The sequence below is a fragment of the Lagopus leucura genome, unplaced genomic scaffold (genome assembly GCF_019238085.1).
Source record: "Lagopus leucura isolate 7727_CA_CO unplaced genomic scaffold, USGS_WTPT01 Super-Scaffold_100159, whole genome shotgun sequence".
NCBI classification, from domain to species: Eukaryota; Metazoa; Chordata; class Aves; order Galliformes; family Phasianidae; genus Lagopus; species Lagopus leucura.
Window position 1 is genome coordinate 34,921,195 of NW_024962335.1, and position 14,977 is coordinate 34,936,171.

At 36.2% G+C, this 14,977-nt stretch overlaps 1 protein-coding gene across 5 annotated transcripts in view; it reads left to right on the forward strand.

The window, feature by feature from the left end:
• Window positions 1-5,287, forward strand: part of CCDC91 (coiled-coil domain containing 91) — a 143,648-nt gene extending 138,361 nt beyond the window's left edge. For all 5 annotated transcript variants that reach the window (XM_042889906.1, XM_042889909.1, XM_042889911.1 and 2 more), the window contains one exon: window positions 4,246-5,287. In XM_042889906.1, the coding sequence (XP_042745840.1) occupies window positions 4,246-4,368 (123 nt within the window). In that variant the 3' untranslated portion in view covers window positions 4,369-5,287. The remainder of the gene's footprint in view (window positions 1-4,245) is intronic.
• The last annotated feature ends 9,690 nt before the right edge of the window (window positions 5,288-14,977 follow it).

Sequence of the window (14,977 nt, forward strand, 5' to 3'; positions counted from 1 at the left end):
CTCAATGTTTCAGAAAGAATTATGTTATTCATAAAAAGTGACTGCAGTTAAAAATTTATGTAAGATTTAAAATGCAGTCATTTCATTCACTTAGGACTGAAGTGCAGGTCATTCTTTAGAAAGACCATTTTTTGTCTGTATTTCATAATGCAGAGTGATGTTATATGATGTTTTAGTGAACTTTTTACAAGTTATTAAAGATTTACATACAATTACAGGTACAGATTTACATACAATTAGAACAGAAATACCTAAATTTTAATTTGATCACAGCAATGATTGACAACAACAAAGAAGTTGTTTTACATCTAGAGTAATTGCTCCATGAACAACCCAGTGTACTTTTAATATTATATCAAGTGTGTAGAATGAGCCATTAAATTATGTTCTGATTCTAGTGGGCCTTGAAGATTTTTTTTCCTTTAGTCCTTAATTTTTAAGGACATAAGTGTTTAGGTGAAGCAGTTTTCATCATGAACACATTTGACTAATATTGTGTTCTCCTTGGAGATACTTTTCAAAGTGTGGAGGAATTCAGTTAAAATGGAATTATAACCAAGATTAATTATAGTTATACACCAAATTAAATATATAAGAAGATACATTTACAAGAAATACAATAAAATCTTGATTACTTTTACCTACAGTATTGAAATGTCTTTTTTTTACTGAGGAGGACTTGGAGGACAAGAAGATGGTGAAATATGTAGGATTGCTCATAATACTAGTCACTTGGAAAGTATGTGTAATGACATCATAACAGTGTCTATAAATAATTCCTTGTGGCTAATCACTATTGAATTTAAAGGAATTACCTTGGAATTAAATTCTATTCAACAGCTAACAAGCAGCTACTTGTAAGCACGAAATAGGTGGAAATCCTTTTTATCAACTCCACTAATCTAGACCTACTAAGCTCAATCTTCAGAACACATTCTGCTACACATCAATCTAAGTGTTTTCAATTACATGAAGTATTGATTTTACATTTGAAATTTCATGTCTCTTCATGAACTTGATTTTCTTTGAATGGCAAGGGTACTTTTCAGGATTTGAAGTTTTTAATTCTCTTCTAAGGATAAATAAAAACATGTATATGAATGTATTAAAATGATTTATTGATGTATTCTGTACTTTGCATCGTTGTTTTGCATAAAGAATTCGCAGGAGAGAAAACCTGATTTCTGATTTCATGATGTTTAAGAGAAGATGCTCTGCTTCATTAAATAGTAATGCCATGTTTATTCTTTGTTTTTATAACATGCATGATTGAGATCAACTTTGAAAAAATCCAGTTAAAAAGTAACAACAGTACTCAATATCTTCACTCATTTTTAGTCTCAAGTCATTGTAAACATTAAATCCTTTTAGAATTACAGAGACAGAAGAGTGAGTGGAATTGCATTTGGCTACATTAATCATCAGATTATCATTTGAAGTACTGATAAATTGTTCAGTGCACATTTTTAGAAATGTATTTACCATTTTCTACAGCTTGAAATCTGTTGCTACTGGAAAATAATGTTGTCTGACAAATAGTTTTCAAAGATATTCATGTAAACACCTTAATATTTACACAACAGGGAAAAGTAAAGGATCTTTATGTAACAATTTTGCTTTCTTTACATCTCTGACTGAACTTTAAGGCACTGTGAGGTTAATAATAAAATGTATCTTTACTATGATTAGATCCTAATTTCATCCTTATAACTTCATACCTGAACCTAAATTTGAGTTTTCTGTAAAATATTTTAGCATTTACTAGTAAGAGATAAAATAATTGACATATAGTAAATACTTAAAGAGTTCTGACTGCATTTCTACTTTAGCCATTTGAAATTTTTAGATGTTTGAGAAATAGTTGGTGGAGGAAGAACTAAGAATTTATGCCCTGAAAATGTATCTATTTGTGAGTAGTTATGCTAGAAAGGGAAAACGTGAAGGATGTGAATGCTTCTAGGTCATGACATAAAGAATTGGGAGCACTGAACTGGATAAATTTAATATGATTGAAAACATTAATACTAAATACAGTGATGGTGGGATGTGGAAAATCTCCTCTCTTGTGGTAGATCAAGACCAATACAGTACATTTTTCAGTATCTGCAGAATTAAAACAGCTAACTTAATTTGGTTATATGAATACTCCATCCCTAATATGCTATTCATACTGATTATGTCTGCATATGAGTCACATTCAGTTTGAATTTACCAGATTTCCATGAATGTTTGCTTAAGTAATGACATCATTCCATGAAGTGAACAGGGCCTTCTAAATACAAAGGGACGACTGTTTAGAACAACAAGGTTTAAATAAACCTGCTCGTTTAATTATGTATTATGCAAGGAGCAACACAGTAATGTTGCGGCAGTCTTCAAAAAATCTGGCTGTTCCAAACACTTCATTAAATAATCTATTATATAATGAAGCTTCACTGGATTTCTTTCTGTTTCCCAGTTAACTTATCCATTAATGACAATGCTCTCTTTTTGAACAGCCATTTCAATGTACTATTTTCAAAATCAGTATCATTTCACTATTGCTTTGTTTTGTGTCATGCGAAAATCCTAAGTCTTTTCTGACTGTTTAGTCAGCTACTTCAGCATGGAAGAATTTTAAAATGTACCTTTCAAGGTGAAGCTTAACTGACGAGTTCTGAACTTTTATGTTACTGAACTTACATAAACTTTTAACAATCAAGTGGCTTTATTTACAAAGGGAGACTTCCAACTAACCACTTGAGCCTCAACAAAGGTTCCTCAAATTTGTTATTAATTCATGAAGTGTAAAGTCTATCTCAAGCCTGAATAAATTCATATTGCAGCCAATAGCTGCACACATTGACCATTTACTTAGTTCTGAGTGAAATAAACTTACGGTGTACAATTGGAGTTCACTGTCTTGATACAATTAACAGCACAATATCAGAACACACATTTGGTAAGCTACTTTAAAGAAGTACCTATTTCTGAAGAATCTGCAAGGAAAAGTTGCAAAAAAAATAAAAAATAAAAAAGAGCTTAGCCAAAGCTCTTGATCAAAGCTCAATGAAGGACTCTTTTAGTAAGAGAGTCAAGACGATGCAATATGCCATAAAAGGAAAACCACTGAAAATCAGTTTCATGTTCCAATTTCATCCAACATATCTACCAAAAGCAATAGGATTTCATGACATAATAATATTTAGAGAAATTGGATTCTCGAGTACTTTCTTAAGACGTAACATATGATTTTATATGAATTGGACTGTATCTATCCATTCCCCAGAGGGAATGGTCAGGTCAGAAGCAGAAAAACATCTGCAAGTTTCTTCATACAAAGTGTTCTTTATATTTTGGAGTAGAGAATCAAGATGCCTTTCATATCAGGAGAAATCCATCATCACAGCAACAGTGTGCCCATTTTGTTCTTTGTTCTCGATTGTCTTTTATATAGATATGGGTTCTTTAGAGCTTGGTTTAGTGTTTCCAAGTCTTTCAATTTCTTGTCAGTAGCAGCTGTTATTTAAATGAGAGGGCTGCTCTGAAAGTTATACCTCCTATTTTATTATGTTGGCCCACAATGTCAGAGGCAGATGTTGGTGGTATGGCAGTAGAGGTCGAACCTCCCCAGCTAGTATTCCATTCCATTTTGTTGCTGTGTGACAGATGTCAGCAAAGTGGGGTCTGACAAAATGGCATATGAAACAAAAGTGTTTCAGAGAATTCCTCTATGCAGAAAAAAATGGAGCTCACTGACATTCGCTGATGCTTGTTGAACATTTCTGGAGGCCAAACAGTGAATGTAAGCACAGTGAGACAGTACGTAGTACATTTCAGTAGTGACAACAGTGACAGTGGGGCACATCTGCTGGTGCAGACTTTTATGAGCACAACATGCAGGCTCTTGTTCATCATAGGCAAAAATGCATAGCTAATGTTGGTCAGTATGTTGAAAAATAGTGTTTTGTAGCTGAGACTTTGCTCTATCAAATAGTGTTATATGTTCTTCCTGTCTGTTGTAGTTTCCATGGAAATAACTAGAAGGCATTGCTTTCAAAGTGACCTACATACATTTTATTTTGGAAAGAAATAATTGTTTAAAAGCTGATACTAAACTGTGTGTATTAAAAATTCTTTTTGTGGGTGGTTGCTGAATTTGGAGTTGGAATTTTTGTTGGTGAGTATGTATGAATTTTTGCTAATTAAAGCCTAACATTTATTTCTATGTTCTCTTATTCTTTCTTTCTTTCCTTATTTCAACAGCTTGATCAAGTTATTCGTCAGAGAAATCTGTCTAGTTTGGAACTTTTCCTCTCATGTGCACAGAAACAGTTAAGCAGTTTATTAAATGAAGACCCAACCGCAACACAGGAAAAGAGTGACTGACATTCTCTATACCACTGATACAGTATGATTTGTGAACCTGCAAATCTCAATTTAAAAAATGGCAAATGTCTTCATTTGGGAGTGTATCATTGGTTCAAGATTTCTCTGAAACTATACTTGAGAGAAGTATCTGTATATTCAGTTTCTTCTTTTAACAGGAAAAATAGTTTTTATTTATGATTTAATTTTATTGTCTTTTCTAGTAGCCTGTGATTGAAGCTCTAGGCAACTACAGCAATGATGAAAAAATTCCCTTTCATTTCTGGTTTAAAGGTGTTATCATATCTTGATGTAATGTTTTAGTATTTCTAATTTTAAAAGAAACTGAAAAAAAATTAAATATACACACAAGTCTATCTTTATTTCTCAAGTGTATGCCCAAGTGCATTGACTGAAAGGAGTGTGAGAAGCTTATTAGCTCTTATCACTTTGGATGCATAATGGAAGAATCCGTGCTGAAAGATAGGAGCTTTGACAGTCATTTCTTCAGACATTTGTAAACAACTCCAGCTCTACTGACAGAAAAAATTCAAAAACCATGCAGTGCATCATGTTAGAATAGTTCCAAACATTACTGTAACCAATGTCTGGTATGTATAAATAGAATACATTCTGTTTTACAAAGCTCAGAGACCTCAGTTTCAGGAATAAGATATACGTAATTATGTGAATATGCATACTGCACTGCTGCAGTGGAATTTCTGACAGAATAAGGAGAGCGTCATGCTGACCTCAGATGTCATTTTTAAACCCATTGAAGGAAGTAGTAATAATGCCAGCTGACAATGGGCTTTGGATCAAGTCTGTGAATGGGAAACTCCGTGCCTACACTCTATTGATTGTAGACCTGAAATCTTAAGTTTTAAAGTTCTGAATGAAATGATGCCTAGAAATATAAATAAACTGAGAATGATACTTCTGATGATGAGCTTGTCATCCAGTGGGGACCCATGGGCAATTCTTGTTATTTTCTGGTGGTTGTGATTTTTTATTCCACTTTTTTTTTGTTTTTCCACTGGCAGTCACTTTTCATAAATTGCTTCCTTATAGTTGTAAATTCCAAATAGTTTCCTATGTGTTTGTTAATATGAAATGTGTATTGCAGACAGTTTGTTTTTATTTAAATCTTTTTCCGTGCTTACTTTTTGTAATCAGACAAAAGTTTTTGCCTTCTGTATGGCTGTGGGGTTTCACTGAATAAGTAAATGATGCAGATTTTATTAGCTAATGATCTCTCCCTCCAAATGTATGAAAATCCAGATCTTTTTGATTGACTGACCAGTTTCCTTTTCATCTGGTAAGTCAAAAGATATTTGAGTGTTGATGAGTCCAAACCATCTTGTTTACCTAGGTGGAATAAAGTATGGTAGAATTTGCTTGCACTTTATTCTTACCATTTGTCTTCATCAGTTTTGCTACGGAAGAGTTTTATTGTGTTTCAGCAAGATGTGGTCAGATGTGGTCATGGAGAAGTGGGAGAAGCTTATGATTATTGTCAGTAAGATGTTACTGATAACTATCTTTCCTAGTGGAACATCATGTGTTAGTCTCCACTCTTGAATATTGTGATTATCACATAGAACAGCAGGGATTTTTTTTCCTTACCTTTGACACTTCTAGTGCTTTAGGTGTTCTCTCTACCCTGTGAGAAAAAATGCAGAATTAGATGACAGACATACAAAATCAGACTGGGAGCACTGACTGCTTTCAAAACTGCAAGTCTCAGAGAAGAAATTCAGATATGCAGCAGAAAAAAAAAAAAGAGAGATGTAGTATACAAACTTTTCATTATGTGTTAAACTCCATCTCCTCCTTGTCATGCACAAGAGATTATTTTTAGTTTTCATTATTTCTGCCTAATCATAGTGTCACTAAGTTATCTCTAGATCTGTCTGTGTCCATGACAGGCCCACAAGCCCACTGGCCCAGAAAAAGGGAGAGTGTTGATGGTTTACAGGCCAGTTTGTCCCAGTACTGTGACTAATGGGGCAGGGCACATACAGATCCATGCCCTGGGAAAGGGAAAAGGAAAGGGGGAAGGGTAGGGAGATGGGCCTAAAAACAGAACAGTGGCAGTGATCTGAGGAGGAAAGTTAATTTACTACATATTATATCAGAATGCAAGATAACACACTATAATGCAATATATAATTGGAATTGAGGCTAATACATCAAATAAAATGAGAGAGAGAGTGTCCGAAACCGATGGCTGGGGAGCATACCCACACACTGCCGGGCAGCAAGAGAGAGTGAGTCCTGTGACTTGCCAGCTTTGTCTTCCCCTCTGAACACAATGTCCTCTGTAGTGTGTAGTTCTCTTCTGAGAGCCGGGTATATTCAGAAAATTGTTGGTCCATGGAAGTGGGGCATTAACTCTTTAACTCTCAGTGCTTTACATGATGCTGTGATGTGGAATACCAATAATGAAAATCATAAAACCATGACGTCATAGGAAAATAATTTGTGGAAACTTTGGTAGAGGAATGTCAGGGGAAAGTTTGCAAAACCATTCTAATTCATGGCAGGTGATATCACAGGTATTTTTTTTTAATAACATTATATAAATAAATTTATGATATCCTGAAAAATAGCATTTTAGATAAGTTGAAAGCCTAAAGGTTCAAACTTTTTCTGCCTCCAAGGCATGACTGCTAGTGCAATTAAGTTTCTATAATAAATAATCCATATTCTTTGTATCCAAGATAACATAAATAATTTTGACAAGAATTATGTGCAGTGGGAGAAGCAAGAAGCCCTAGAACTCATGCGTAGGCTCAACAAAATCTAAAATGCTCAAGCTCTTCAGTCTGCAGTCGTATAATATGCATACTATATGCATGTATATGATTATTGGCTTTATATTAGAAATTAGCTATAAACCTGATTATATTAGAATGTGTCTAAAAGCTAAGTAAAACAGTAATCATAGATCTAGTGTATCTAATGGTGTCTTTATTAGCATCAGTCAGGCTCATCCTATTTGATAATTTTCACTTGATGATCTAGCCCAGGGAAAATCAGAAAAGTGAGATTTCTAGCCAATAATTTAATGTTGCTAATGACTATTTTGATACCATACAGACCTATGCATCTGTGTTGTATTTCTGCACATTTCTTTTGGCTTTCAATCTGCTTCCTTTACAGAATTATAGTTTAGCTCTGAGATTATGTATATATAAGTAATTAACAAAGAACTCATTTTCCACTCTCGTTTTGTACAGTGTCTATATCTGAGGTAAGTGAAGGAATATTTTAATTTTGCCTTGCTCGAGGAATAACTTTGTCAAATAAAAGTCATTTTTACAAAGCATTTATTTCCTTCACTGTATCACAACACAGCTGAACAAAGAAAAAGCAGTAATCATTTTGAAGGCTGAGTTTGCACTAGCATTTTAAGATTTTTGTGCATCATTACACTGGCTTCTGCTCAAAAGTTGCCTCATCTCCTGGTAATGTTAGTTCCTGACTGTCTGAAACTAGTGGTGTAGGCATGACCTTAAAGGGCCTGTTTCCTATTCAATACTGAAGTTCCTGTATAAAATGGTGGAGCCTCCTCTTCCACTGCATTGATGTCCACATACTTGAGCTTGCAGAATTTTTCCTCCCCCTTGGATGCAGAGATTTCATTTTGTTTCCTAACAGGTAATAGCCACTGATTAAAAATTACTCAACACATATAATTTATGCTTACTTTCAGATAATGGACAGTATTGATGCAGTATCAAATAGACATTTTTCTGTTTCCCACCATTTACTTCAACTAGTTTAGGTACTGTAAATGCTGATGCAGGAGTGACTAACTTGTTGACAAGATTGTCCTGAATTTTTTTACATTGCCATTCTGAATATTGTCTGGAAAGGCTTCTTAACTCCTGTGTCATTCCTGTTTCATCAGTGGATTTTAAACATGCCAAAGAAAGCTCGGTGTGGAAAACACTTTATTCATGGGTATAATTTGGATCTTCAGGAATAGGCTAAACAAATCCTTTTCTGTGATGTGTCCAAAAACATTGTCCTAAGGCATCAAGAATCAACTGTCTATTTTAGAGTATTTCTTGTAGAGCCTCCATAAAACTAATAGTGATGCTGATGAATCAGGGTCATATTTGGACGGCTGAACATTAAGGGGAAACCAAGGAACTTGTGGAGTTGATCGGAGTTTGTGTTTGGTTTGTTAGTTAAAGGAAAGGACAGAGATGTGTACACTTCTCACTGCAGACATTACCTAAGCAGTTCGCTTGTCACGGTGATGCAGTAGCTAAAAATATCCTCAGCAAGCTCTATTGCATGCAGAGCAAAAGGTCAAGCTTGTTTTATACTATCTGAAGCAGGTTTGTAGATTATGATTATTACATATCTGTGGGAAGCACTTCATTATAGCATTTCATTATAAAGGTATATTGTAATGTTGTGAAAGATTAAAATCATCTGTAGGTGCTGGTGACAGTAAATATTTAGCAACACCAAAAAAAGGTTGATCTTTTTTCTTTTGAAGTCATTTATTGTAGAGTATATATTTTAAATTTTTTCTATCATCTTTCTGAACATCTTTCATCTTTCCTGTGATGAGTGTGATCAGAATATCTTTCACAGTAATTGTAACTGTTTTAATATGTGTCAGAGATTCAAAGTTGTTTATATCGCCTTCAATTCCTTGCATTTCAAAGTTAAAACTAGGCATTTTTCTGATGCTTTCCATTGTCCAGCATGAATAATCTGATAAACAAAGAAGGTGCTATTGAATAAAAACTTCTACTGTCTTTCTAATGGTATTTTTAAACAGCAAAAAGCAAAAACTAGCAAGAAGGAAGAAAAGTAGAAGTTAGTTAATAAACATATCCAGAAATAAAATTATCAACAAAATGCTATAAATTTCTCTCTCTTTTTTTTTTTACTGGACTTGGTAGCAAGTCTGTATCAGTAGATAAAGATCACCGTCAGATGGAAAGTTATTTTCATTCATTCTCTTTCATCAATTTAAAATATTTTGTCTTTTTACAAAGTTCAAAGGGTTTGCACTTCTGAGTTTAAAAGCTTAAAAGTTCCCCTCTACACTATGATGGTATGAAGCCCTTTGGTGAAAGGAGATTTGTTTTTTCTAAGTGAACGCTGAAGGATGTTTGAACGCTGAAGTTCTTGTACTGCTACCAAATTAGGTCATCAGCTGGAACTTCACATCAATCTTTCTACATAAATTTTCTGAAAGATAGCTGATTACCGTGATAAATATCCAGGCTCTATTTCTACGGCAATAATTTTAAAAATTCCATTATTTAAACCTCCAGTTCTTTTATCATGACCAGAGATTACATACTTAAAGAGTGATCGTGAAGTTCTGGCTCCCAGGAATTCAGCAAGAATTGTTGACTGCTTGCAGCTCAGAATATTGTTCTTCCTGACATTTTTTGCAATTGTGTCTGCGAGTAATAGAATGTAAACAGCTTTCTGTGGGCCTGAAAGTGTTCTGAGAAATGTATTTCAAAAGCACATTTCACAATCTTTTTTCCTAAAGTAAGTATCAGCACTTGTTCTGTTTGTTGTGTATCAAGGAGGTGGGAGCTACTGGCTGAGACCTTGGAGAGGGGCTATATTTCACAATACTGTAATGTTGCTAAAAATAATGTATTTCTATATTCTTCTTGAAATAAGTTTTTTCTCATTTGGTTCATCAGAACTAATAGCAACTCCAGTTTTCCCTACTGAAAACCTTGTAAAAAATACATACTATGAGGTGTATCAGCAAAGTGACTATCACAAAGATATAAACCAGACTATTCTGTCATGAGGGTTGATGGAAGTAGAAAACATGAAGGTAAGTATAATGTGTTACTACTTGTTATATATTCCTTCTGTTACTACTTTTACGTGATAGAGAAAATCGAGTCTTTCTGAAATGCTGTATCTGTGGCAAATGTAACCAGACTAGAGTTCATTACTCGTTCACTGAATGGTCATTGGAATAGATGACCTTTAAAGGTCCCTGCCAATTCAAACAATTCTATGATGCTATGCTTCTAACTTTACAGCTGGATGGTATTTTGATTTAAAAAATCCCAGTTGAAACAGGATGAGTCTTACTAGTTTTCTCAGGGTCAAAGAGTCATACAAATGAGAACATTTTGCTTTAGTTTTGGATTATTGTTAGAATGGGTCCAAATCTGTCCTGGAGTGTCAGCATCCAAGAATTTCAGCAGGTGCTTTGGCTAAAGACAATAAACACGCTTTTGGTCTGTCTGAAACACTAACATTGACATTGGAAAGCATGATTATTTCAGAAACCAATCTGTAATGCAATTTTCCTCTCTTGTGTCTTTATGGTTTTTTGTGTATTAGTCACGATTCACACTCTAGGGCAAAAGAAGCAGTATTTTCGCAAATGTTTTTGAAAATGATGGTGGATCAAAAAGAGTAGTTGTAAGCTAGGGGAACTTACATAAGTCACTCTGAAAGTAATGCCTCCTATTTATTTCATAGAATCATTAATGTTGGAAACGATCTCTCAGATAGTCTAGTCCACGTCAACCATTCACCACCATACCCAGTAAACCATGTCCATAAGTGCTACATCCGTCCTTTTGCTGAGGGATGGTGACTCCACCACTTCCCTGCAGAGCCTGTTCCAATGCATTACTACTATATCTGAGGTGAAATTTTTCCTGATATCCAACCTGAACCTCCCCTGACACAACTTGAGGCGATTCCCTCTCATCCTATCACTAAGTACCTAGAAAAAGAGGCCCATCCCCACCTTTCTACAATCTTATTTCACCTAGAGAGAGGATAAGGTCCCTCCTGAGCCTCCTCTTCTCCAGATTAAACAATGCCAATTCTCTTAACGGTTCCTCATAAGGCTTGTGTTCCAGACCCTTCACCAGCTTTGTTGCCCTTCCTGTGACATGCTCCAAGACCTCAGTGTCTTTCTTGTAGTGAGGGGCCCCAAAACTGAATGCATAACTTCAGTTGCAGCCTCACCAGTGCTGAGAACAGAGAGGTGGATGATCACTTCACTAATCCTGCTGACTACACTATTAGTGATACAAGCCAGGATGCCACTAGCTGTCTTGGCCACCTGAGCACATTGCTGGCTGATGTTCAGCTGGCTGTCAACCCAGATCCTTTTCTTCTGCACAACTTTCCAGCCACTGTGCCTTAAGCCTGTAGCAATGCTTGGGGTTGTTGTAACCAAAGTGCAGGACCTGGCACTCGGTCTCATTGAACCTCACACAACTGGGCTTTTCGGTTATATTCTCGGTTATAAGGTTCACTGCTGCATCCAATAAAGGATGGAGATTCTCCTTGCATCTCCTCTTGCATTTTTCATTATCTTAAACAGTGGCAGCCAGATTAAGTTCTTGCTGGACTTTCAGTTTTCTACATTGCCCTCTGCGTATCCTAGCAACATCCTTTCACTCTTCCTGAGTTCTCAAACCTTTTCTTCCAAAGGGTCTTTGGAGACACGTTTTTTCCCAGAGTCTGAGCAACATCACCCTGTTTATCCAGGCTGGTCTTCATCCCTGTCGACACATCTCTGCCCGTTCCTGTGCCCTATAAGACTTCATTATTAAGGAATGCCCAGCCTTACTCGACCTCTTTGCCCTTCTCGACTGAATCCCAAGGGATTCTCCCAACCAATGTCCTAAACAGTTTAAAGTCTGCCCCCCAAAACTCCAAGGTAAAACTCCAGTTTTGCTGACTCCCTTCATAACTTCATCAGGAATAGAGAACTCTTCTTGTGATAACTATGCCCAAGACAGTTTTCAACTATCTTGTGCCCCACCAATCCTCTGTTTGTAGGTAGCAGGTGTAGCAGGGTGCTTCCCATGGTAGTCTCTCATAGCAGCTATGTCAGGAAGTTATCTTCCACACACTCCAGGAACTCTCTAGATTGCTTTCTCTTTGCTGTATTGTATTTCCAGTAAAAGTCAGATAAGATGAAGTCCCTCATGAAAACAAGGACTAGCGATTCTATGACTTCTGACAGCTGTGTATAGAGTCTGCTTCTTCATCCTAGTTGAGCAGTCTATAAGAGACTTCCACCAGGATGTCAGCCTTGTTGGCCTTTCCCCTGATCCTTACCCATGAAGACTTGGCCTTACCATTCTTAGCATTGAGCTCTACATCATCAAAACACTCCCTAAAACAGAGAGCCACCCCACCATCTCTCCTTCCTTACCTATCCTTTTTGAAGACTTCATAGTGTTTATATGCAGCAGTACAGGAGAATGATCCCACCACGTTTTGGTGATGTCAACTTATGTCATAGTTTTACTGGTGCACAATGGCTTCTAGTTCCTCCTTTTTGTGGACCACGATGCATGCATTGATATAGATGCACTTCAACTGGGCTATTTGTCTCACTCCAAGTCCTGGCATGTGCCTCTACGCTTTTCTCCTTTACCTCTTCAAACCTAGTTTAAAGTCTTCTAAATGAAAACTGCCAGCTCTTGACTGGAATCCTTTTTCCTCTTTGACCCAGGTGGACTCCATCTGTAGTTTCCATGGAAACTTTAACAGATACAAAGAGCAGAATAACACTATTTCATAGAGCAAATTCTCAGCTACAAAACACATTTTTTCAAGATAGTAGCCACAATGAGCTAAGCCAGTGGTGAGCAAGAGCCTGCATGCTGCACTCTTATAAATCTACACCAGTGAAGGTGACCCGCAGTTTCACAGCTGCTATGACAGCATCCCACTGCCTCACTGTGCTCACATCCACTGTCTGGTCTCCAGAAATGTTCAACAAGAATAAATTAATGTCAATAGGTGCAATTTTTTCCACATGGAATAATTCAGTGACGCAGCTTTGCTTCATACATACTTCCATGTCAGTTGTCCATTTTGTCAGACCATCCCTCTGCTGCCAACTGTCAACATAATAAAATGGAAGGCATTACTTTCAGAACAATCCTTGTATTCTCTCTGTACTCTTTTGAGACTGAGGAAAAGAATATTTGCAACAGAAGGTCTCTAGAAGGAGGATAGAAGTAATAATAGTACTGTGATTTGACAAGCATTTCATGAAGAAAAAAAAGATGAGATGGTGTTCTTTGATGCTATCATTTTTGTAGTATATTAAGGAAAGAACTTATTTCACAGAATAGAGAGGGATGACAGAGTCAAATGAGAAGTGCAGAAAGAAGGTTCTGGATCTGTAATAAAGTACCCATCTAAATCTGCAAACTTCTCTGATACACTCTGCAAAGTGAGTAAAGAAAAAAGAAAGGGGAAGATTCACTATTTCCTATGTACTTTAGATAGATAGCAGCTTGTTTCAGAACTTCTCAGATTTAGCAGTGGTTTCTACCAGAAAACAGTTTTAGATGTAAGCCTAAATGTGTCCCATTCTGGGGCCCCCAGCACAAGAAGGACATCAAGCTGCTGCAGCAGGTCCAGAGGAGGGCCACAAAGATGATCAGAGCTGCAACACCTCTCCTGTGAGGACAGGCTGAGAGAGTGGGGCTTTTCAGCCTGGAGAAGAGAAGGCTCTTGGAGGTCCATATACCATATACCTTCTAGAACCTGAAGAGAGCCTACAAAAAAGCTGGGGAGGGACTTTTTATAAGGGCAGGTAGAGACAGAATGAAGGGAAATGGCTTTAAACTGGAAGAGAGGAGATTTAGACTAGATATTAGGAAAAAATTCTTTCCTGTGAAGGAACAGGTTTCCCAGTGAGATTGAGAATGCTCCTCCCTGGAAGCATTCAAGGCCAGGCTGGATGGGGCTTCGAGCAACCTGGTTTAGTGGAAGGTATCCCTGCCTATAGCAGGGGGGTTGGAGCTAGATGATCTTAAAGGTCCCTTCTAACTCAAACCCATCTATGATTCTATGGTTCTGTGATTGAAAACATCTAAAAACTCAAAAAATAAAGTAGAACAGTTTATGCTTTGCAAAGCTTAAAAGCCTTTCAGTGCTAATATATTTAAATCCAAGTATGTTAGTCTGAGAAATGTCAAGAGGGATTTCTTAACACCATGTTTTGGAAATTTGTCTAGAGGAATGGTGCTTACTGGGGATATTGGTGCATCAGGATTATTAACAAATTCTTGTTCGACTCTTGTACTAGCATTAAAAACATTATATAAACAAGAGAGAGGTCCTTAAATGTCTGCCAAATAAAATGAAATTCAGCATCGTGTTGGAAGATTATATGTCTTCTGTTAATCTATTTAGGAATAAGAAATATGCAGATGAAATACTTTTTAATTTGAACATGTTGTAGAAGTTGGAATATAAATTCATTGTAGATCAGAACAGCAATAGAGAAGGTCTAGAAAAGACTGAGAGCTACATATTTCATGAATGACAAGACTTCTCTGAAGACTGAAAATAACTGATAGCAAAATCAGAATTAAATTACGCTTACTCTGATGTTATCCATATATAATACGTATATTGTATTTTTATATAAGATATTTGTATTAAGAAATATATAATACAAATATCCTGGAAAAAATGTGTATGTATAGTTTTTGGAATAATTTTTCCTCAACAAGTTCTCATGTGTACTGGTGCCTCTATGTTACTGCTGCAGTAGTTTCTGTGCTTAAAGAAAGCATATAGTCCTCAATAGTTCTTGTCTGCCACAGTGAATAAAGTCATGCAGACC